The sequence below is a fragment of the Pelodiscus sinensis genome, chromosome 4 (assembly GCF_049634645.1).
Source record: "Pelodiscus sinensis isolate JC-2024 chromosome 4, ASM4963464v1, whole genome shotgun sequence".
NCBI lineage: Eukaryota > Metazoa > Chordata > Testudines > Trionychidae > Pelodiscus > Pelodiscus sinensis.
Genome location: NC_134714.1, coordinates 105,519,226 through 105,544,779, shown reverse-complemented (window position 1 = coordinate 105,544,779; position 25,554 = coordinate 105,519,226). Strand labels below are relative to the sequence as shown.

The window sequence follows — 25,554 nt, the reverse complement described above, 5'->3', positions numbered from 1 at the left end:
CTGTGCACACAAGTCACATTGTGAACTCTTTCATATATACATTCCTAACTATACACTTAATGTGAAATGTATTAATGAAAAATCTAGTGAAATATTTATGAATCAAGGCTAAGACTGTTGATACAGACACACAGAGGGTATGTCTACACTACCCCGCTAGTTCGAACTAGCGGGGTAATGTAGGCATACCGCACTTGCAAATGAAGCCCGGGATTTGAATTTCCCGGGCTTCATTTGCATAAGCCGGGCGCCGCCATTTTTAAATCCCGGCTGGTTCGAACCCCGTGCCGCGCGGCTACACGCGGCACAAACTAGGTAGTTCGGACTAGGCTTCCTAGTTCGAACTACCGTTACTCCTCGTGGAGTTAGCTGTCTACACTGGCCCTCTTGCACAAAAACATTTCTGGAAAAGGGCTTTTGCCCGAACGGGAACGTCAAAGCATTTGCGCAAGAAGCACTGATTTCAGACAGTAGAACGTCAGTGCTATTGCGCAAAATCAAGTGGCCAGTGTAGACAGCTGGCAAGTTTTTGCGCAAAAGCAGTTGCTTTTGTGGAAAAACTTGCCAGTCTAGATGCAACCTATGAGTTTTCTTGGCAAAACCTATGCTAATGAGGGACCTTTTTCCGCAAGATCGAAGGGGTTTTTGCGCAAAAAGAAAATGTCCACACGGCTTGTTTTAGCACAAAAACCCCTAGCGCAAAAATGGATCTGCAGAAAATATGCAAATGAGATCACAAATCATGCAAATGAGTCCCTCACTAGCATATGTTTTGCCAAGAAAACTCGTAGGCTACGTCTACACTGAAAGGTTTTTGCACAAAAGCCTGCAGAGCATCCATACCTCAAATACGCTTTTGCGCCAGTAAATTAGCAGTAAAAGAGCAGAACAGAGGGCTTTTCTAAGTGTAGGTAAACCTCCTTCTATGAGGTATAAATCCTTTTTGAGCTACAGGAATTGCACAAAAAGTCAAGTGTGGACGCTCCAGAGGAAAAAAGCACAGGTGCTCCTATGGGAAAAAGCACCAGTACTCTGATGGCCATTCAGTGAATGGTCATTAGAGTTTTCTTGCACAAGAGAGTCCATGCAGGGTGGATGCTCTCTTGCGCAAAAGCACATTGCTTTTGCGATGTGCTTTTGAGGTGTGGACATGCTTTTGTGCAAGAAGACTGCAGTATAGCCGTAGTGTAGCCGTAGCGAGCGAGAAAGAATTTTAACATGTCAATAAGATTAACTAAAAGGTACAAAAGTTGGTCTGAATCCTGCAAACAATAATACTCACAAATAGTGCTACTAAGTGGATTAGTCATTTGCATGAAGTCACCCGTGTGCACATGTTTTGACCTATAATGGTAACGAAGTATTTATAAAAACTATCATTGTTATTTACGTGTTTTATATTAAATGGTGTTCTGGTGCAATTTATTCTATGTTTATTGTAGCCTCGAGAATATTCTGGGCAACTTTCCCTTTTCCCCTGGAGAGAGCAGAAGGAGAGACTCAGGGTTTTTTAATTTTAAGAAATTTAGGGCTTTGAAAATTTAAAAACAGACTGATGGAAAAAAGAACATATACCCCCCCAATCAAAATCTTTGCACCTAGCAAACAGCATAAACAATATACTGGATGCTCTGATTAGCCTATTATTTAGCTTCTTAAAAACATTACAGTTGCAAAAATGAACGATAAAGTCTATTACTCTTAAAACACTTCAACCCTTAACTGGATGAACTGCAGCTCAATTGTTTCTACACATATCTCAGTCAAAAGAACTAAGTAAAATTTTAGATGCTACAATTTCATCATATAATTTTTTTAAAAAGCTGCAAAAGAACACAGAGGTAGAAAAAAGTGACATGTTTAGCATATATAGGATAATGTTTGCAAGAATAACTAGTGATTTTGGGGAGCCCAATTTGAGCCACCATAATGAGCCAATTCTCTTTTGGAATATGATCTGAGGAAGTGGGTCTGGCCCACGAAAGCTCATCACCTAATAAACCATCTTGTTAATCTTTAAAGTGCTACATAGTTTTTCCTTTTGTTTTAGCAAGATCAGACTAACATGGCTACCTCTCTACTACTATTCATAATGAGCCTGTCATTCAAAAAATAATTAACACTCGGGGTACGTCTACACTGCTATACTATTTCGAAATAACTAGCAGTATTGCAAAATAACTTCGTCCGCGTCTACACAGCAGGGAGTTATTTCAAAATAGTGTCAAAATTCTGTCAAGCTGGAGGACTTCTTACTCCAACTCCTGTAACCCTCATTGTACAAGGAATAGAGAAGTCAGAGGAAGAGTGCTCTATTTCGAAATAAGTGCTCAGTATTTCAAAATAAGTGCTCGCTATTTCGAAATAAGATACACAATTGACATAGCTCAATTTGTGTAGCTTATTTCAAGTTAAGCCCTGCAGTAAGAGATGCACCCTTACTCTCTGAAAATCTGGCTCCTTTAACATTTTTCCAATTGGGAGGCAATGATCTCGATGCAAAATTGAGGACTAGGATTAGTAATTTCTTTCCCAACAGCATTTCTCTCACTATTGTGTAGCACTGACAATAATGCACACAATCCAAGGCAGGGCTTAGCAGAAATACAGAAAGGTTTTTAACATCACACCCCTCGTTTTACAGATCATTTGTAATCAACTTCGAATCTCCTCTTTCCAATGCAATCCACTTCCTGTTTCTAGCTGTGTAAGACTGGATTATGTTATTTTTAACACTGGAGCATGTAGTTTTTTAAAGTATATTCTGGTCTTGAGCAGGTGCAATTTGGTGGCTAAATGAAATATATGGTGGAGAAGAAAACATTTTCAAGCAAATGTTCAGGAGATGCAGAATGGTGCAATAAATTTCAAGGACACCGCTGGATTAAGGCAATAGGAACCACAGACCCATGCCAAGAGCCCTAAATTCTGAAGTGATATAGTTACACAATCTAGCTTTCTTTTTAAAAAGTTTCCAGCCACCACAGTTGAGAAGAAAAACAAGACAACTGAGAGCTGAGTAACTGATGCAGTGATGTCTGAGCTTAAAGAAACCTGCAATAACAGCTTTCAGAGTGTGTGAACTGCCTGATACATCTCCAAGAAATATTAACTTCAAGAACTCTTCACTGGAAAACTGCCAACATTGACCAGAGCAAATACTTACCAATTGTTGGGCAAGTATGAAAGGAAGAGGGAAGCACCTTGGATGCCATTCCTGTCCCTTTGAGAGGGACAGGGGAATTCTTCATCTGTAGGAGAAGACCCCTACTACTATACCTGAAGGGGGAAAGATGTGCAATGTTGTTTGCCCTGCTTCTCTAGGAGTGGAGGGGAAAATCATGATGTGCCTATAACCTAGGATTGCCTTGATCTGTTTTTTATTTTTATTTTTTAAGGAGATGGATTAGTGAACAGGGAGCATATGAGACAGTCAAAAGTTGCACAATAGGATACAGCACTTGTTTCAGAAATTTATCTTATGGATAGGACATTACATACATGATTTAGGGATGAAAAATCATGTTTCGTTGGTTAACCGGTTAAATATATCCTCTCTTGAGCTGGAGCTGCCCCTGTCTGTAGGGTGCCCAGGCCTGCCATGTATAGAGACTGTGGCAGGCCCCCACGGGACTGGAGAAGCCCCCTGCCTGTTGCAGGCAGGAAGCTGCTCCAGCCTCCACTAGGTAACCTTTTAAAGGTACAATTTTAACCTTTATCTTCTAAAGTTTTGTCCACAATTTAGTTGAAGCGATGTAACAGCAAATGTATCTTAAACATGCTTTTAAGGCAACAGAATCTTTGCTGTGACAGGTCTCTTCTCACATGGTTTTAAATTCAACAGAGAAGCTGAAGTCTGAGTGCAAGGAGGAGCTGGATGAGTGTGATCAGGCCCTAGCTGGGGAGCCAAAGTCCAAGGACCCCTTTGCTAACCTGCCCAAGAGCCCTTTTGTCATGGACAAGTTCAAGTGGAAATATTCCAATGAGGCCATACTGACGGTGGCACTACCTACTTCTGGGAACATTTTGACAAGGACAGTTGGCCCATCTGGTACTCGCAATGCTGCTTCCCCAAGGAGTTCAGCCAGATCTTCATGAGCTACAACCTTATTACAGACATGTTCCAGTGTCTGGACAAACTGTGGAAGAATGCTTTTGCCAGCATCATCCTCTTTGGCACCAACAATGACAGCACCATCTCCAGTGTCTGGGTTTTCTGCAGCCAGGAGCTGGTCTGCCTGCTGAGCCCTGTCTGGCAGGTGGATTACGAGTGCCATACCTGGAGGAAGCTGGATGCAGACAGTGAGGAGTGCAAGACACTGGTCAAGGAGTATTTCATGTGGGAGGGCGAATTCAGACACAATGGCAAACAGGGCTCTAGGCACCAGCAAATCAAGCATATTTCCATGGGCAGCACAATTCCAGGGGCAGCATTTCCAGGTAAGCAGCCACCCCTGGCAATGCCTGGCCCCACCCTGCCCCTTCGATTTTAAAGGTCTGCAGGAGCTCAGCTCCAGCCACATGTCCCTGGGAGCTGGCTGCGGAGTGGCCAAGCTCCGCCCTGCCCCACCGGCTCCAGTCCTGCTGCGGCCCCAGCTCCCTTCGCCGGCGAGAGACCACTCCCAGCCGGCCGCCTGGCTCACTGCTCCCGCCCCACACCCTCTGGCTCTGCGCCGCCTGTTCCCTGTCCCCGCACTCTGCTCCCCCTGTTCCCTGTGCCCCTCTGGCTTTGAGCCACCTGTTCCCTGTGCCACCCCTGCACCCTGGTCCCCGTGCCCCTCTGGCTCTGCGCCCCCTCTGCACCCTACAGCCCCTTTTCCCTGCGCCCTTCTGGGTCTGTGCCCCCCATTCCCTACACTGCCCCTGGGCCCTGAACCTTCTGCCCCTCCTGTTCCCCATGTCCCATTCCCCGTGCCTCCCCTGCACCCGCTTCCTCCAATCCCTGCGTCCCTCTGGCTTTGTGCCTCCCATTCCCCAAGCCATCCCTGTACCTCCCCCCCCCACTGTTCCCCATGCCCCTCTGGCTCTGTGCTGTCCCTGCACCCTGCTCCCCCTGTGGGTTTGGAAGTGAGGGGTAGTTGTCCATAGAGAGGGGCTGGACAGGGCAGGGAAAAGGCTGTTGTGACCCAGCAGCAAGTGAAAGGGAGGATATCACATCAGGATTCTTCCTAGCGTTGTAATATATTTCTGCTTTGCCTTTTAAGGCATTTATTAAACAATGATATCACCTAAATTATTGAACTTGTCTAGAAACATGCACATTTTTGTACTTGCACACACTTGCTCTAAATTAAAATTACGAGTCCATGACTATAGTATAGTTACACCCACACTTTTTTCTGTACAGCGCACATGTACACCTGACCTAATTTAAATTTAGCACAAGTATCTATTGCAATGTGCGACAGTCTTATTATATGAATTTTCATTCACTTCTCAAATATTAGTCACGCAAATGCCATGCAATGCAGCTGATTCAGCCCAAAGACAAAAATGAGTACACAGTATAACATTAGGCATCAAATCCTCCCCCTTTTATCCTTAAGGAGTGACACCATTTCGAAGGGTAAGCAGTAGAATTAAAATTTGCTTATAAGTGAAAAAGCTACGCAGAGATGAGTAAAGCTAACTTGGCCTACCTACACGGTCTCCTTTTTAAAAAATGTTCTACAAGCAAGAACAGGCAGTTGATTGTCCAATAACTTTCCTAATATGAAACATTTCGATGATCATTGATTTATTTAACAGATGCAAGTTCCACCGATTTAGAGGGTTCAATTTTAATTCCTCTGAAGATAACAGATTTACAAGAACGTAACAGCAGCATTTGATCAAAGATACCCAAAATAAATGTAAATAAGATTTTTGGGTTTTACACTGACCGATAGCATATGTTCAAATAATTTTTAAAGGAAAGAAACTGAATAATATAAATTATACAGAAAAGCCTAGTCACACCTCTTCATCACCCAGAAATAAAAAAAACTAAATTAAAGAAAACTCAGATTTTCTAACGTTATCTACTCTATAGATTTTTCTTCTGCAATAGAAATATTAAAATGCAATTTAGGGTTGCCAGATGGTTTCAACAAAAATACCAGACACACTTGACATTACATCACAATCTACATTACATCTTATTTAAAAAATACCGGACATTTATATTTTCTCATTTCTATTTTCTCAATTTGTTTCCCAAACAGAAAGCTCAAATACTGGACTGTCCGGGTCAAAACCGGACACCTGGCAACCCTAAACGAAATTTCATTTTAAAGTGTACAAAACAATATATTCCTTTGCAATGGCATAAAGGTCTCTGACTTGGGTGTATGTGAGTGCACACTACATGCTCCTTTTCAAAACTGGAGGCCCTGATTCAGCAAAACACTTAAGTATGCGCTTAAATACATCACAATTCAAAAAAGCAGCTGCATGTCTATAAAGCTTAAGCACATACTTAAGAACTTTGCTGAACTGAGTCCTTACCGAGTTTTGGTGTTTTAATATTAGTTCACAGTCCTTTTCCATTATATTTTATTTTAAAGCTTTAAAGTTTCCTAACACAGAATACAAACAAAACATGCATTTGTCAGAGCCAAAAGCAAACCACCTTGGAATTTTGCTAGGCAGTGCACTGATGATCTGCTGATGCTGAGGTGTTAAATAAAAAGCATTTACAACTTTACTGTATGAGCAGTCCAAGTGAGGTTCATGCAAACCAGAGATGACTGCTTCAATTTTTTATTATTTTACTGATCTTTGAAATAATTAAAATGGCAACTCAGATATACAACATTGGTGACTTTAATTCCGTACCATGTTTTAGTTAGGTCAAAACAAATAGCTTGCCAAATGGAGAAACCATCATGGTAGGAGTAGTGAATAATATTTTCAGTAAGTACACAGAACATATTATTCATCAAGGGACGGAGGGAGGTTTTCAAGAATTTTTCCAATCATTTTCAGGGAGTTCATATAATATACTTTTTGCATTCAACTACAGTGTCTATGGTTAAATTGCATGCACCACTTAACAGACGTATAAAAGGAAAATTTTCCCCTTTTTCTTATAAGAACCATGAGAGATTTCAAATGCATAACTGGAGTAGAATTTGGTCCAATGCATCTACAACTTAGATGGGACTACTATAAGGTGGGCGCATAACTGGCTGGATAACCGTACTCGGAGAGCAGTTATTAATGGTTCACAATCCTGCTGGAAAGGTATAACAAGTGGGATTCCACAGGGGTCTGTTTTGGGACCAGCTGTGTTCAATACCTTCATCAATGATTTAGATATTGGCATAGAAACTACGCTTATTAAGTTTGCAGATGATACCAAACTGGGAGAGGTTGAGACTAATCTGGAGGACAGGGTCATAATTCAAAATGACCTGGACAAATTGGAGAAATGGTCTGAGGTAAACAGGATGAAGTTTAATAAAGACAAATGCAAAATGCTCCACTTAGGAAGGAACAATCAGTTTCACACATACAGAATGGGAAGCGACTGTCTAGGAAGGAGTATGGCAGAAAGGGATCTAGGGGTTATAGTGGACCATAAGCTGAATATGAGTCAGCAGTGTGATGCTGTTGCAAAAAAAGCAAATATGATTCTGGGATGCATTAGCAGGTGTATTGTGAGCAAGACACGAGAAGTCATTCTTCCTCTCTACTCTGCATTGGTTAGGCCTCAGTTGGAGTATTGTGTCCAGTTCTGGGCACCGCATTTCAAGAAAGATGTGGAGAAATTGGAGAGGGTCTAGAGAAGAGCAACGAGAATGATTAAAGGTCTAGAGAACATGACCTATGAAGGAAGGCTGAAAGAATTGGGTTTGTTTAGTTTAGAAAAGAGAAGATTGAGGGGGGACATGAGAGCAGTTTTCAGATATCTAAAAGGGTGTCATAAGGAGGAGGGAGAAAATTTGTTCATCTTGGTTTCTGAGGATAGAACAAGAAGCAATGGGCTTAAACTGCAGCAAGAGAGGATTAGGTTGGACATTAGGAAGAAGTTCCTAACTGTCAGGGTAGTCAAACACTGGAATAAATTGCCCAGGGAGGATGTGGAATCCCCATCTCTGGAGATATTTAAGAGTAGGTTAGATAAATGTCTATCAGGGATGGTCTAGAAAGTATTTGGTCTTGCCATGAGGGCAGGGGACTGGACTCGACCTCTTGAGGTCCCTTCCAGTCCTAGTATTCTATGATTCTACTACATCTTAGTAGAGGTCTGTATTGTTCCTTCGTCTAAGAGTCTAAGGATTGAACAATACAAACCTCTATTAAGAGATTTCACACATTCTTTCATGCTTTTCCTGGTCCAGAAAACAATTTATAGTACAGATGGAGACAAATTCTGTTCTTAACTCAAACTCTTTTGACTTCACTCTTGGATTTCCACATAGTGCAAGTCCTGTTTGAGTTTGACTATATATATATATATACATATACAGAGAGAGAGAGAGAATATGCTATATAAATGTACTAAAATGTGCATTAAACAATACCAAAGTATACATAAGAGTAAGAAAAAATTTAATAAGCTTTCCGATCATATTTATATGTAATTCAATGTCATAATTACACTGTAGTAATAATATCCAAACTCTTTTAGCACAAACTAGTAAAATCTTTAAACAAGGGACATACTCCAGATTAGGGATGTTAACGGTGGTCGGCCAACCATTTAACTGATAAGTGATTAGCGCTCCTGGTGAACCAGAGCCCAACACTCCCCTATCCCCACATTTAAAACTCAGGCCAGCAGGCAGGCTCGGTCCTAGCCTGCCAGGCCAAGTTTTCAATGAAGAGAATCCGGGGGTGCTGCCTACTACCCTGTACTGCTGCCTCTGATAAAGGTTGCAGGGAACTCACCTGGCCCTGCTCCTGGGGGCATTGAGTAACCATGTAACCACTAAGAAATTGTGCAGTTACACAATTATTAAAATAACCACTTTCTAACATCCCTACTCCAAATGATGACACAGCTTCAATACTGGTGGACTAAGGGGTAGATAATGAACTAAAGCTAATTAAAGATACACTTTTAAACAAACAGATTTGTACCAATTAACAAAATTATGACTGCAAAAAATTCTGAAAATGCGAGCTAAATTAGTGTCAGCAACTTTCCTAAGTGAGTGGCTCTCCAAATGATCCTGGAATAATTTCTTTCCCTTCACTCAACATGGCTCTTAGCTCCTGGAACAGCCTACAGTTTAAAGTGATTTGAGGCTGTTGCAGGCAGGGACACTTAGGTAAGCACCTCCCAGACAGAGCCTACCTCTGGCACCCCAGCCCCTCCTGCACCCCAATTCCCTTCCCCAGGTCACCACCCAAGCTCTATGCACCCCACTGTCCCTGGTCACAACTCCCTCACAGACCTTGTACCGCCTCTTACACCTCTCCCCCAGGCCAGAATCCTATCCTGCATCCATGCCCCCTCCCTGACCCTACATCCCAATCTTTGCCACAGGTCACAACCCCCTCCTTCACCCAAACTCCCTCTCAGACCTCACACCATCTCTTGCACCCCAGTTTCTTACCCCATGCACCTTCTGCACACAACCTCCATCCAGGACCCTGCACCTCTTCCACATAAAATTTTGGAGTGGCCCCCCACCAAGAATTATTGCCCACCTCTGAATTTGACTGTTGGTCGGGGAAAGAATTATATCCACACGTCCCCTCCTGTCCGTTATGTTTCCTTATCTTTGTACTTTATTTTGCACATAAACTAAAATTAATTTTTTCTTGGCTATATTATAGCATTGTAACATACATGGACAATTTACAATTATAGAAAGTTAGAGACCATTCCAAAGTTGGGTTTATATATATAGTCTTTCATATACTGAAAATTGAAACTCATTAAACTGTGCCCAAAAAAAGGCACATAAAAGAGCAATCTGAAGTGGATTTCCTGCAGAAGATTTCTAGATTTAATTATTTCTGTACAAAAAGGAAATTGAAGATCTGAGTTAGGCTTCAAAATTCAGTGTTTTATATTCGATAATGTGGCCCCAAAATATATACTGCAGTGAATAATTTTGCTTTGGCCCGCCTACCCCAGGTCAATCTCCCAGCTCCTATTGGTTGGTTATTTCCAGCTAATAAGAGCTGAGAGGTTAGCTGGGATCAATTCCTATTGGCCAGTTGCTTCCAGCCTATAGGAGCCGAAGATTGGGCTGGGGGACAGGCAGATCACAAGAAGCTTCCCCCTACCTCTAGAGCAAAGAGCCACATGGAGCAGCCCTGCATTTAGATCAGCAGCTGCTGTGTGCCTAAGGGTCCCAGCAGGGTGTCTGTGGGCCTAATCCATGGTTTGGTGAGCTGGATACAGCCTGCGAGAGGTATCCTGCCCACCCCTGGTCTAATTCATACTATCTGCTAAAGATATAAAATAGAGTTATATCAAGTTTATAAAACTAGGTTATCATTTATCCCTTACTTCTAAGCACTTTTCCCATCTGTAGTCCTGTCCTTATCTTTTCCTCACATTCTCTCAGAATCTGGGATTGTGATAGCATTTTCTGCTGTATGGTTACTGACAATTTCTTCCAAGATAAATGCTCCCTTCAAGATAGTTACCAAAAGATGTTAAAAACATTGAAATCTTATCCTTCCCTTCAAAGAATTCTCAGTGTCGCCTCTTTGCTGCTGACAAGTTACATTAGCCCAAGAACTGAAAAAACAATATTGTTCCCAAACCTGAGTTTCTAGATGATTTACCAAAGAAATCACGTTTGTAACAGCTCAAACTCTTGACTCCTAATGAGTTTCATATTTTCAATTTACCTAGCTTGGACGGCAGTCAGAATTCAGCTGATCTTTAAAACTGTTTGAACTGTTGTCCTTACTTCAACCTCTGAATAAAATTTATTTTGGAAGTTCAAACTTTAAAATGTTAGAATTAATGGATCAGTTGGGAAAAAAAGAACATTCTGTTCAAGCACTACATAGGCTTTTCTCCAGAAAAATAACATCTGTAGCAGGAACATGTGAAGATACCTCAATTATTACTGTGCATATTAATTTCCAACTGTGTACAGTTATTAAGTAGAGAATTCCAGTGCGTCTTTAAATATGCTTATTGACAGTAATGGTTTAAATAAAATTCCAAATATAATTAGAAATCAGAGAGCTACATTGCTTTATCTGAATATTTACCTAAAAATAAGGACACTTATGGTGTGACAACCAAGCGTTATAATCTCCATTTCCTGTATCAAAATCTGATATAGTTCTTCTGTTTGGCTGAGTAACACAATAATTTGAGCTAGAAAGATTGTCTATTCCCTCCCTCTCCTCATTGTAAGGCAAGAGAAAGATTTAAGACAGGATTTGTTTAGGAATAATTAAGATATATCCAATGCAAAGGAATATATGACAAAGAATCCTTGTCATTTGTTCAGACAACAAAAATAAATAGAAAAGATACCACCTCCTCCAGTGTAATCATTCTAAATTAGTGCATGGATACACTAAGAAGAAACATCAACCACACACCTAAAGAGCACTGTAGAAATTCAAAATTCTTCCTTAATCATCATTAACCTCAAGACACTTGACTGAAGAAAGGCTGTATATTCTACATTTTCAATCAACTATCACAATTATCCCAAATTTGTATTGAGCAGGATGATTATTTTGTGGTTGCCATTTTTTATTAAATCAAATTTCTTCTGACGCTGCACTTGTAGTTATCAACCAGTAATCTGGCAGCTACCTTGAAACCTTCCTCTTTCAATTGCTTTTCTGAATTTAGTGCCTCTATAGAATACCAAGACCTGTGATTTTTTGATCAAAGCAATCATCCATCAATGTGCAGTGTTCAAGATAAAAAGACAGGAGAGACACTGATAAGCATATATACAAATGCATCTTTCTAAGAAGAAAACTGGCTGATTAAGTATTCTTTTTAATTTAGCTTACAGATGGTCACTACTGTTGGGTAGAGACAACAATGTTTCCAATTTCCAAGCAATTAATGATTTTGGAAGAGCAAAACACACTAGTACCACTTAACCAAATATTTAAAAGCTAAAACACACAATTTTCTTTAGTACCCTAACATTATAGTACACTATGAAAAACTGTTTTAACTTAAATATCTAGGCTAGTATTTCAGTGCATCATACAATAAGGATCAGAAAACTATACAGCATTACAGTGATTTGGGATTATTAAAAGTTACTCAAAGCAACCATTTGCAGAACAGTCACGGGAGGAAAAAAAATGAAAAAAAAAAATAAAACCAATGTATTCTTGTAAATACTGTGTGTCTGCAAAACTGTCCTACACCATAACATTTTAAAAATACAGTCTTGGTTATCTCCCACAATCGTGTTTTTTCAAAAAAAAATGTATTTATTTTCTCTTTCAATGAGTAGGTAACAACAGGAAAGAATATAATATAAATAAAAACAATGGGTTGATCAAAAGGAAAAAGTTACACTGTATTGCATTTATGCATCTCTGGGTTTATTACAATGTTACATTAAAGGCGGCCACAAAATCCCTTTGCAGTTTTATTCTTGTACTCCGTTCAGCTGTCTCTAAAATTAATTCTGATTAATTTCTGTGGCTGTTTGTACGTCTTTTACTGGCCTATTAGATTAAAAAAACTGACAAAAACAGCCATAATGAGTTTGAAGAAGAGTGACTATACAAAGCCTAGTTTATTTTTCCATTTTATTTATTTCTAAATACTGTCAACTGGGTTGTCCTTTGCTGAGCAACAGATATTTAAAGACAGAAACATATCTTGGTTTTACCCAGGTAAAAACAACAGAACCCAGTACACTCGTTAAGAAAAATATTACATAGAAATGCTTCTTTGTAAATAGAATGTTTGTAAGTAGAGCTCTTTAAATATCAACTAAACTTTCATTTAAACAATTAACAATATCAGCACATAGTTTACGAACACTAGTATGTTAAATTATAATACATACACTAAATTTGATGCTATTTATTGTTAATACCAATACATCAAAAGACTAGCCACAATATAACCTGTGTTGACTTAAGGCCAAATCCTGGTTTCACGATCAAATTAAAAAAAGATAAAGGAGCAATTTAGAGGACAGGATGGTAGGGAGGTGGGAAGCTTCCCTTACTCCAGCACATAAATAAAAGCAGGAGCACCTATATAGCTAGATCAAATATGAAGAGGTGCAACAAACACAGCTTTCTCCCTCCCTTTTATGTGGTATGATACTCTGAGACCCCTATATTCACTGCTGACATCTAATTAGAATATGTTGTGTAAGGCATTAATCTAAAAGTCCTGATGTTATTTTTGTATGTGAAGTGATGAAATTTGGCAATGTATGTGCCACTAAAACATACTGCGAGGCTGAAAAGACCCACAAGCTGCCTTTCAGATGTAACAGTAAAAAAGCTGAACAATGTTAATAGCTCTGGCTATGTCTAGACTGCAGGCTTCTTTCGAAAGAGGCTCTTTCGAAAGCATCTTTCGAAAGAGCCTCTTTCGAAAGATCGCGTCTAGACTGCAGGCGGATCTTTCGAAAGAGAAATCCGCTTTTTCGAAAGAGAGCACCCAGCGAGTCTGGATGCTCTCTTTCGAAGACGGCCTCTTCACATTGAAGAACGCCTTCCTTCGAAAGAGGAACTTTCGAAAGAAGGCGTTCTTCCTCGTGAAATGAGGTTTACCGCCATCGAAAGAAAAGCCACGTTCTTTCGAAATAATTTCGAAAGAACGCGGCTTGAGTCTGGACGCAGGGGAAGTTTTTTCGGGAAAAGGCTACTTTTCCGGAAAAAACCCCTGAGTCTGGACACGGCCTTATTGAGGAAATGCATACAAGAGCACAAGGACTAACCCAGGGAATTCTGCACAACAGAAACCACTCAACAATAGTATTAGACAGTGGAAACTGACCCAGATCACAGTAAAAAAGCTTTCCAGCAAGTGGAAAGAAGATATGAAAGGGAGACAATGACTTTCATGAGGGGGACCTCACTCCTTGCAACAACAGATCTGAAAACACATTAGGGGCAATGACTAAACTGAGAAAGTGATGATCTCAGGCAGGAAGGATTTTTACCCTGCACATAAAAACAGAGGAATGCCAAGGCAATCTGTGCCTTAAGAATCTGCCAGCCTATTTATCACCCAAGGTGAGAATTTGCTAATGTATATCCTGTCTACCTACAAAAGCGATGAGGAGTCCTGTGGCACCTTATGGACTAACAAGGCTACCCCTCAGATACCTATCTATCTAGTGTGTTAAGGATGGTTTGCAGGTTTTGTTTATTTAATAAGGCAATATGCTTTGATCTGTTTGCCATTACTTGTAATTGCTTAAAATGTACCTTTTGTAGTTAATACACTTATTCCTGTTTATACTATAATCCAGTTTGTGCAATACAAAATAGGAGAGGGGAAATGAGGGGCCAAGACCTGCGCATATCTCGTTCCACATTGTGAGAGGTAGTGAATTTCATGTGCTTGTGCTATATCAGGGTGGGGAACCTTAGGCCATGCCAGGCCTCCAGCCCAGCCATGACAGATGGGGGGGGGGGGCCTCCAGACCAGCACTTTATTCAGTTAATGGTTTAAATGTTACGTTATCTGGTTAACTAATTAAACAGGATTTTACATCCCTAATTGGAATTGGAGGTGGAGGTGGAGGTGGAGAAGGAGAAGGAGGAGAAGGAGGAGAAGGAGGAGAAGGAGGAGTAATGAAAAAGGGATCATTAACAAGGTGCACAGCTTAAGATGTTTATTTAGTATTAACCCTAAGCCTTTCTTTCAAAAAATGCAAAATGTTTCTTTTTAGTAATCCTGCTCTGAGACATCTGGATTTTCAAAATATGCCCTAACAATGGTATATCCTCAAATACTATGGCTAAAAACAAAAGGAAGAGAGGGTTACTCACCTTGTGCAGTAACAAGTTCTTCAAGATGGTTGTCCCTGTGAGTGCTTCACCTTAGGTGTCTTGGGCATCATTGTGTGCCTAATTAGAGATTTTTTATAACCGTGCTGTGCACACAAAGCAGATGGCACATGTGGTGCCTCTACCACGCATGCGCAGCAACCATCCCTTCAGTTCCTCCTCTGCCCTGGAAGGAGAATCTATCAGACTGAAGTAGAGGGGAGGAAGGGAAGGTCATGGAGCGCCCACAGGGACAACCATCTCGAAGAATCTCAGTTACTGGACAAGGTTGAGAAACCTTAGGTGACTATGAGCAGTACCCATGAAGAAGGTGGGTGCTTCAGTTAGGTGGCATTTTGTACTGTACAGAGTACAGTATGACCAAAACGAGTACCCCTAGAGGAGTGACTGTCCAGGGTGTAATGCCTTATGAATACGTGGGCAGAGGATCACATAGCCGCCCTACAAATGTCCACGAGGGGGATGCCATGCATGTAGGCCATGGTAGTTGAGATAGCCCTAGTTGAGTTGATTTGGAAAAGGGTGTAAGCTAGAGTAATGCATTCCACTATCCACCAAGATATCCTCTGAGTGGAGATCAGCATGCAGAGCAATCTCTCCGTGGTGGAGACGAATAGTCTGCTTCTTTTACAAAATTGTTTTGTTCTGTCTAAGTAGAAGGAAATCGCATGTCTTGCGTCAAGCGGGTGTAATACAGCCTCCCTGGCACTGGCATGAAGTTTTGGGAAAAACACAGGTAAGTTTATAGACTCGTTACAGTGGAAGTGTGAGGAAACTTTTGGGAGGAACTTCTGGTGGAGATGGAGAACTAATGGTGAACGGAGGGTCTGACATGAAAGCGCCGATTTCACTGACTCTCCTGGCTGTCAGTGCTATGAGCATGGTGACTTTCATGGAGAGATGGAACACGCTGCCAGAGGTTCAAATGGTTTCTCAGTGAGAGCCTGCAATACCAGGTTCAGGTCCCAGACCACAGTGGGGGGCCTATGAGGTGGGTAAGTATTTTGTATGTCTCTCAGAAATCATTTGGTCGTAGGGTAAGCAAAAACTGATTTATTGTCAATAGGTTGGTGAAGAGCAGTTACGGCAGTGAGATAAATGATAGCCCTGAGTCTTTCAGCTCTAGTATATATTGCAGAATGATGCTGAGAGGAACTGTGGTTGGTTCCAAGTTTCTGTGTTCCGTCCATGTGGCGAACCTGTGTCACTTATAAAGGTAGGATTTTCTGGTTGATGTTCTGCGATTCTTGAGTAAGATTTGTTGTACTTGTTCTGAGCATGTTGTCTCTAGCAAGGTGAGCCACTGAGGAACCAAGCGTGAAAATGGAGTGACTTGAGGTTGGGATCGTGTAGGGTCCCCTTCTCCTGGGTTAGGAGATGAGGAAGAAGTGGAAGACATCATGGTTGTTCCGTGGACATTTGAGTAAGGTAAGTGTACCAAGTCTGTCTTGGCCAGTCTGGGGCAATAAGGATCACCATGAGTTATTCCAGTATTATTTTGTTGACCACTCGGTGTATGAGTGGGATGGGTGGATAAGCATATGAGAGCGTTGAGTTCCATCGTACTGCAAACGTGTCCCCCAGGGAGTGCCTGCCAATGCCTGCACGTGAACAATAACATGGACACTTCTTGTTGGCATTGGTTGCAAACAGGCCCACGTCAGAAAACTCCCAGCACGTGAAGAGGCGATGTATGATCAATGGATCCATTTCCCATTCATGGTCGGATTTGAAGTTCCTGCTGAGGCTGTTGGCTGCAAGATTGTCTTTTCCTGGGAGGTCTGAGGCCAATAAATATATGTCGCGCGCTATGCACCATGTCCAAAGGTGGACAGTTTTTCTGCACAACAGGAAAAATCTGGCACCCCCTTGTCTGTTGACGTAAAAAGTCGTTGCTTGATTGTCTGTGAAAATCTGAACCGTGAAAATCTGTATTTGATGTAGGAAGTGTTGCCATGCGTAGAATACTGCCCTGAGCTCCGGAACATTTATGTGTAGGCTGGATTCCTGGATCAACCATTGGCCTTGGGTAGTGAGGTGGCTTTAATGAGCTCCCCACCCAAGGAGGGATGCATCTGTTATAATTGTCACGGACAGGGTACGTTTGCAAAAAGGGACACCAGTGCATACATTTCTTTGGTCAGTCCACCAGTGGAGGGAACAATTGACCCTGGTTGGGATGGACACCTCTTTGGTGATTGAGTTGCATCGTGGGTTATATACTGTCCCGAGCCAATGTCGCATTGATCGCACGTGCAACCTAGCATGCAGCACCACTGAGGTGGCTGAAGCCATATAATGTAATAGTTGTAAACAAGTTCTCACCATCGTGTTTCGAGTGTTCTGTATTATCATTATGAGGACCCTGATAGCATGGAATCTGTTGAGGGGTAAGGAGGCTATGGCCCTCATACAGTCGAAGTGGGGTCCAATGAATTCCATCGTTTGTGATGGTTGGAGTTTGCATTTGGCATGGTTTATCTGTAATCCCAGAGTGTGAAAAAGGGATCTGGTGAGGGACACTGCCTTCTGTGTATCCAAGCTTCTTAGTTGCTCTTATGAGACAATCGTCCCAATATGGGAATATAGAGACTCCTAGTCTGCGTAGTTGAGCATCAATGACTGCTGGTACCTTTGAGAATGTCCTTGGGGCTGCAGAAAGACCAAAGGGGAGGACCGTGTTCTGGTAATGCTTTCTGGCGACCGTAAACCTGAAGTATTTGCAATGTGCCAGATGGATGGAACGTCAAAATAAGCGTCCTGAAGGTCAAGAGTCAATAACCAATTGTCTTTGTTCAGGCCAAGGATTATTGTGAATAGAGTGACCATTTTGAATCATTGTACTCATATGTGTTTGTTTAGTCTCCTGAGGTCGCGAAAACAGGCAACCCCCACACTTACTACTTAATTGGTCCCTGGAGAATCGTCATAAGTCGAGCCATCATAACTCGAACCCTTATTGCCCATAGGGGCAATGTTATGAACAGGGGTACCGTTCCTGGCCCACTTTGCCTCCTGGGAGGTGTAGTCTCCTGGAGGCAGGGAGCTCTGCTGGGCAGTAGGCAGCCTTTTAGTGCAGCGTGAACAGCGCCCTGAGCTAGCTGGGAGCTGCACCAGCTAGCCGGGGGTTGGGCCCAGCAGTTGGCAGCTCCTCGGCGCAAACAGCACCTTGAGCCAGCCAGCTAGGTCAGGCGGTAGGCAGCCCCACAGTTCCCAGACCAGGGGGGCTATAAATGCGGGGGTCATAGGTCAGGAGGTCAGAAGTCAGGGGTTGCCTGTAGTTCTCCATCTCCCATACTTTTTTTTTGGTCAGGAAATAGTGGGAGTAGAATCCCTTTCCCTCGTATCGTCGTGGTACCTGTTCCACTGCCCTGAGATGAAGTAGGTGTTCGACCTCTTGTAGGACTATAGTCCCATGAGATGGGTCCCTGAAGAGGGATGGGAAAGGTGAGTGGGGTGGAAGGAGGGGTAGAGGAGAAAGGGATACGATACTCATTCTTGATAATGTCCAGGACCCATCTGTCAGTTGTGATGGTTGAAAGATACTAGATATTGCCAGAATAGGCAGAAAAGTTGCAGTTGCCTTGAACAAGGTGGTGTTACTGGACTCTCGACATAAGGCTCAAAAGGTTTGCCTCAAGGTAGTTGCTTGGTAAGTGGAGGGTTGGTCTGAGGTTTGTCTCCTCCTCATCTTTCACCTCATTCTTTTGTCGAACTGTCTCCGAGGCTTGAAGAATGGTGTTGGTCTATACTTTTGTGTGAAATTTCTGCCCTGCTTATGCTTTACTGCAGGAACATGGATGCCCAGCATTTTCAAGGTAGTACGGGAGTCCTAGAGAGAATGAAAGGAGGCATCTGTCATGTCAGCAAAGAGTTCTGACCCCTGAAAGGGAAGGTCTTCGACTATAGCCTGGACCTCACATGGGAAACTGGAGATGTAAGCAAGACGATCTCCTCATCACTACAGCAGTTGCTAGTGACCTGGAGGTGGTTTCAGAGGAATCTAATGCAGCTTGAAGGGCCATGTGTGCTGTCAACGTAGCCTCATTAATGATGGCTCTGAACGACTCTTTAGTCATCAGGTAACGCCTCGATAAATTGTGCCATATTTTTAAAAATGTGGTGCGTGTAGTTGGCGAGCATCGCTGTATAATTAGAGATGCGTAGATGCAGAGAAGTGGAGTACACCTTCCTTCCCATTAGGTCAAGGCGTTTCAGTTCTTTGTCATATGGCGTGGTCCTCATGGCAACATAATATTTTCAGTGTAACCTCTTGCAGACAGGTGGTATGGTAGCTGGGGTCTGCCAGAGGACTTTGGCTGTATCCATGAGAGCTGGGTCCATAGGGAGGGCCAGCTTAGCTGCAGGAGAGGCATGTAAGAAATTAGTTAGCTTGTGTCGAGCCTCAGGGAGGCTAACTAATGAAACTTCTAGGGTGTCACTACCCTGCTATACAGTTCCTGAAAGGATCTGAAGTCATCTTGAGGGTATCATCAAGAGAAGAAAAGGAAATATGCATTGGTGGATGAGAAGAACTGTGGACTCATCATCGGGGGGGGGGGGTCCTTGTCCTTTTGATAACGGGAGGTGTCCACTGATAGCAAGGAGCCCGTGCTTGGAGGCAGAGCTGTGGCTTATTGAGGCTACATGATCTGCGGTTGTTGGCTCCTATAAGCAGCCCAAGGGACCCAATATGGCCAATTTGGTGGCATGAGTGGAGGTAGTGGGAGCCACTGAAGCATCTGCCAACTGAGGTGCTGGTGGCTGCATCTGTTGGCACTGTAGCTGTTTAGGTGAAGAATGCCTCGGAGTATGGCTTCCACTGTCTGGTTCGTCATCCTCATCACTGGACTAAGGCAGTGCCAATAAGGTTGGAGTGGATAACATGAATATGCTGGATGGAGGTGTACCGTCAGTGCCAAACAGCAGCGTGGTCAGTACCAACGTGACCCTAGCCCTTTTCCACTGTCATTAGCAGAGGGGCAAATGATGCAGGCAACACCCATGGTAAGGAGGACGGTGGTACTGTGGCAATCTGCAGTGCTGGTGGCGCCAAGAGTGAAGCATGCCTTTGTACTATCGGTACCGGAGAGAGGCATCAGTATCAAAGGTGCAGCGGGTACCCTGGTGTGCTTCGGTGCTGACGGTGCCTGTCCATGGTGCATCTTTGACTTGGCCTTCTTGGGTGCCAAGTCAGTAGATGTCAGTGCAGCCAGTGCCGATTTTGATTTGGGCTTACTTGGTGCCCTGTCTGATGGCTTTGCCAGGTCCTTAGACCCTCGGGAGCCAAGTTCCGACAATGGTCCCGGTACCTCCCTGTCCTGAACCCTTGAATTGGTTAGTGCAAGGGGTATTTTTGGTACTGTCCCCCACTTTTTTGATGGGGAGACACCTCTTCCCATCGTGTCAGATCTCTTCCTACAAGGGTCTGAGGAAGAGTCTTGAGAAGACGTGGCAGACGGGGCCACCTTCTCTGACATGGCCGCTGGTGAGGGCTGCCACCGCAGTGTAGTGCTCCGGGTCCAAGGCTGGTCTTATGGTACTTTCCAGGGGGATTAACTTCAATTATTGCTCCCTGGCCTTCTGCATGAGTGCTGTTAACTGTTTGCAATGCTCACAGTGCGTTGTGGTGCGTGTCTGGCCTAAGCATTGAACACACTGGGAGTGCCCGTCAGAGATAGGAATTGAAAGCCTACATGACAGGCACCGTTTAAAACCTGGGGAACCCGGCATCCCAGGTAAAATATCTGTAGAGTTGCTAGAAAGACCTAACCCTAAGTAATCACAGAATTTAAAAAAAAAATTAAACTACAACTATCACTAACAATAAACTTGAACAATTTAACTGGGGAGTAAACAAATAACTAACTATCCTAAGCTAACAACGAAAAGACTAAGATGGAGAGCAGAGAGGTTCTGACCAACAACGCCAGCAGCAGAGAAGGGACAGTTGGTGTGCATGTGTGGTAGAGGCATCACGTATGTCTGCTTTGCATGCACAGCAAACTGGAGAGCACGGCTACCAAAAATCTCTGACACCTAAGGTGTCAAAGAAGAAATTGTGCTTTGAAGCTATATAGATCTCTGTACAGAACAAGACATATAATTTTGGCTTTACAATAGGGATGTAAATAGCCAATAAAATAGTTAAGCAGTTAAATGACTAATACTATACTGTTTAACCAGTTAACTTTTGGTGGGCTGCCAAACAGTAGCCAGGGCTGGGTCCCTCCATGTTCACTTGAGCTGCTCTAGCCCACCCAGACCAAGTCAAAGCAGCGGAGGCCCTGCCCGCTGATCCCAGGTGGCTGAGGTCCTGCCAGCACAACACAGGCATGACCCGGCCTGCCATCCCCACACAACCAGCAAGACTCAATCAGGGCTTCTCCAGTCTGGCATGGTTGCCCATCCAGTAAGCACTCCAGTAGGCCTAAAGCTTACTGGATTTCTGGTTAAACTTTACATTCCCAGTTTACACTCTAGAGAGTGTATAAAAGGTTGGGGCTTTGTCATGTGGTGTTGACTTGTACTGAGGCTGTTTATTCGGGTGATGGTCAACATCAATCACTAGGGAGTTTAGCTGAGGATGAGAGAAGAAGTCTATGTCTTTGGCTGGGATGAAGTATTTGCTGTCTGTACACTTACTTGTTGGGGCTACAGAGGCAGGTGTTTGCCAAATTGAATCAGACGCATTGTCAGATCAACTATTGGTAGTGCCATTTTGGAATCTATCGTAGTCTGAAAGATATGGAGTAGTTTGTGTTGTTTCTTTTGGACTGCCTGAAGAGGAATCTCCTGATTTGCAGCCACTCTCTCGAAGAGTGCCTGAAACTGATTCAGGTCATCCAAAGGTGATGGAGCCGTAGGAATCACGGATTCATCCAGGGACAGAGAGGAATTGTCAAGCAAGGAGATGTCAGGTGGTTGAGTCTCAAAGTTGTCGTCTTGGACCTGCAAGTCCTCTTCCTGAATCTCTGTGGTAGGAAGACTCAGAGGTGGAGGCAGGGATGATAAAGCTCTCCTAGCTGGGGCTGAAGGGGCTGTACAATGTCCCTATAATTTGCCAGGGATCCCATGGAGGGAACTGCATAAGATAAAGAAGTGGTGAGTAAGGCCACAGTTGACCATTCCAGGCTTCTTGTGATATGGCTGCCAACGCAGACATCTATGCGTGGGCAAAGAACATTGAGAGGAGAATCTGCTACCATGGTCTCTGCATCAAGGGTTGCTATGCACTGAGATTGCTGGTGACATCTGGAGACCATCAGACATTTGGCCTGGTGACTGATATATGGCAAAGAGAGGGGGATGTAGTGCTGAAAATATTGTTATGTCCCCCTGATCTAGACACTGGTATGGTGCCAGTTTTGGTAGGACTGGGGCAGTGATGCACTCTACTCTCTTCGGCATCATGATCAATGTGGGACTGGTTCTAACGACCAGTGCAACACGTTGAGTCAGAACCAGTGGCAATGACATTGCGGTTAGTACTGGTGCTGAGGTCCTTGCCAAAATGGATGGTGCCAAGGAAGGTGTGTGTTAGTGCAGTTTTGGGTTGGTGTCTGTGGAAGCTCGTCTCAGCACAGCGCCAGGTTTATCTCCCTTACTTAGCCTGGCTGTCAGCACCCATGGTAAGGATTTTGCCAGAGAGACTCTTCTTTTCAGAGTTTCCGGCTGGACGAGTGCTGACATGCTTCCTAGAAGTCTTGGAAGTCTGGGTTTTGTCTTTGCAGAGGACTGTGAGGGCTCCTGCTGCATTAGCTGGAATTGTTGAAAGGACTTCTCCACTAAAATCATCTTCAGGCAAAGTTCCGTCACACCACGCTCTGAGGTTGCTGCAGTGGGAGTACTTGTGAGTGATATGGGAATCTCCGAAACAGTGTACACAGACAGAATGTCCATAAGAGATAGGGACAGGGTCATGACAAGTGTCACATTTCTTGGTGTAGCCGATGATCTCCACCTCAGTCATGCCACTGTTTTTATTTTATTTTTTTTTAATTGCCAGTATGTTCTCTGACTTCCGCCCCCCCCCCCACACACACTTTTTTTTTTTTTTTTTTAAGAAAACCAACCTGTGGTAACTATATACAGAATTAGCTAAGAGGGAGTAGGCCTAATTCAAAGGGAAAGGCTGAGGGAACTTTTTTTTAGAAGAGGAAAATGGGACTCTGAAGAAGGGTGAATTTTACAAACTAATTTTATCTATCTACAGAGATGCAAACAGAAGGACACTGTGGAACTCCATCTACAGTGGAGGAGGGTAGAAAAGGAACTGAGGGGGGGGTCGGGCTGTGCACATGAGGCATTAGGGAGTGAACACCACAAGATGCCTACAACACGTGTGCAGCCAAAATGAATACTTCTGGAGAAATTTCAAATATGCGGCACCAGAGCGACCCAACACCTACAGTGGAGCACCCACAGGTACATCACTCAAAGAAGAAACAATTTTATTTCATCCTCAATACAATATTCCTAAACCTATAACTATCTACCTAATTCAAGCAGCTTACACTTTTCCTGCTATTGTCACAGTTCCAGAACTAAATGCATCCCTTGCATAGTCTACTTAGAGGTCTCTGCAGGAAACTGTGCTCCATTCTTCCAGACCAGGGATTTGGACCTGAAATTCACTATGACTATCCCATGATGCCTCATATGACCTGTGAAGACAGGTAAGGAGAAGAAGAGCAGAGTCCACCAGAGTCAACATATCCACATCAGGGACATCAACACTTTCTGAGCAGGGCAATAACGAAACAGCATAAACAAATTAAAAAAGACCCAAAGAGAAAGCAAAGATGAGGTGGGAGGAGAAATGGAAAGATTTCAGAAAGGAAGAAAGGGGAGAAAAAAGTGGGAAGAGGGGAAGAAAAGCTCTCCACCATTCCCCACTTCAGTACATCAGATGAGAAGGAAAGTGGCTTGTCGTCTTCAGAAGTTACCTTTAGGTATGTCTACACTACCACCCTACTTCAAACTAGGGTGGTTAATGTAGGCAACCAGAGTTGCAAATGAAGCCCGGGATTTGAATTTCCTGGGCTTCATTTGCATATTGCCGGGCGCCGCCATTTTTAAATGTCCACTAGATCAGACTTCGTGCCCGCGGCTACACGCGGCATGAACTAGGTAGTTCGGATTAGGCTTCCTATTCCGAACTACTGTTACTCCTCGTGGAACGAGGCTTCCTATTCCGAACTACTGTTACTCCTCGTGGAACGAGGTGTACCGGTAGTTCGGAATAGGAAGCCTAATCCGAACTACCTAGTTCGTGCCACGTGTAGCTGCGGGCACGGAATCCAAACTAGCAGACATTTAAAAATGGCGGCGCCCGGCAATATGCAAATGAAGCCTGGGAAATTCAAATCCTGGGCTTCGTTTGCAACTCCGGTGGCCTACATTAACCACCCTAGTTCGAACTAGGGTGGTAGTGTAGACATACCCTTAGAGAAGAGGAAGAGGAGGCTACTCATCTTGCACAGTAACTGACATTCTTCAAGATGAGTGTTCCTGTGGGTGCTCCAAAGTAGATGTCAGTTCACCCATCTACCGCTGATCAGAGTCTTTAGAGCAGTGTCCTCTTGGCCACATAGGTGTGGTGCCTTGGCCTCATGCCTTCAGGGCCCTGGTATCACACATGTGTGGATGCCACCTCAGTTCCTTTTCTACCCCAGAGAGCCCTCTAGGAAAACAACATCTGTGCCAGACGGTGCCATATTCTGTGAGGCAACTTGAAACCTGTAGCCTCAGCACGGTATCAATGCAAACTGGGTTTAGTAATGGTAAGGACTGTGCCAGAGATCATACATGCTGAGATGCAGCACAGCAGAAGGCATCGGCACCAAAGTGGTTAGAGAGTACCACTTCACCAGAGGCAAAAAACAGGACTATGTAGCACTTTAAAGACTAACAAGATGGTTTAATAGGTGATGAGCTTTTGTGGGCCAGACCCACTTCCTCAGATCAAACAGTGGAAGAAAATTGTCACAACCATATATACCAAAGGATACAATTTAAAAAAATGAACACATATGGAAAAGGACAAATCAAATTTCAGAACAGAAGGGGGATGGGGTGGAGAGGTAAATGTCTGTGAGCTAATGATATTAGAGGTGATAATTGGGGAAGCTATCTTTGTAATGGGTAAGATAATTAGAGTCTTTATTCAAACTTAAGTGCAAAGTGTCGAATTTAAGCATGAGGAGCTTTCTGTGGCACTAAAGAAGTGCGCTTCTTGGAAGATTTCTTTTCCCACATGAGCTGAGAGGTTTAAGGTTCAGGCTCTGGACTGGATGAAGGGATTGTTTCAAGTAATATGAGCATGAGACATAGTCTGTTCCTATGAGCTCGGGCTTTGAGCTTAGTGCAATGGTGATACTTGTGAGAGACATGGGACTCCCCCAGGCAACGGAAGCATTGAGAGTGCCTATCAAAGGTAGGGGTATCGTTGCTGCATGAAGAACAATGTTTAAATCTAATGAGCCAGGCATCCTATCTATCTAAGTGTGGGGGGTAGGAGGGAGGAAGAGGAGAAAAAGGGTTTTTTAAAGAAAAAAAGTGAATAACTATTAATGATCTAAGAACTTTTGAAAGAGAAAAAAAACAGAAATCTTTCTCTAAGTAGAATGT

The 25,554-nt window shown here is 43.2% G+C and overlaps 2 protein-coding genes across 7 annotated transcripts in view; one reads left to right on the top strand and one right to left on the bottom strand.

Annotated features, from left to right (window-relative positions):
• The window catches only part of SBF2 (SET binding factor 2), a 651,649-nt gene that overhangs the window by 513,167 nt on the left and 112,928 nt on the right, over nucleotides 1–25,554 (bottom strand). The window lies entirely within an intron of this gene.
• LOC142829030 (elongation factor 1-gamma-like) lies at nucleotides 3,826–4,493 on the top strand. Its single transcript, XM_075926096.1, is given in 2 exon segments — nucleotides 3,826–4,006; nucleotides 4,009–4,493. Coding segments are annotated over 2 exon segments (666 nt in total).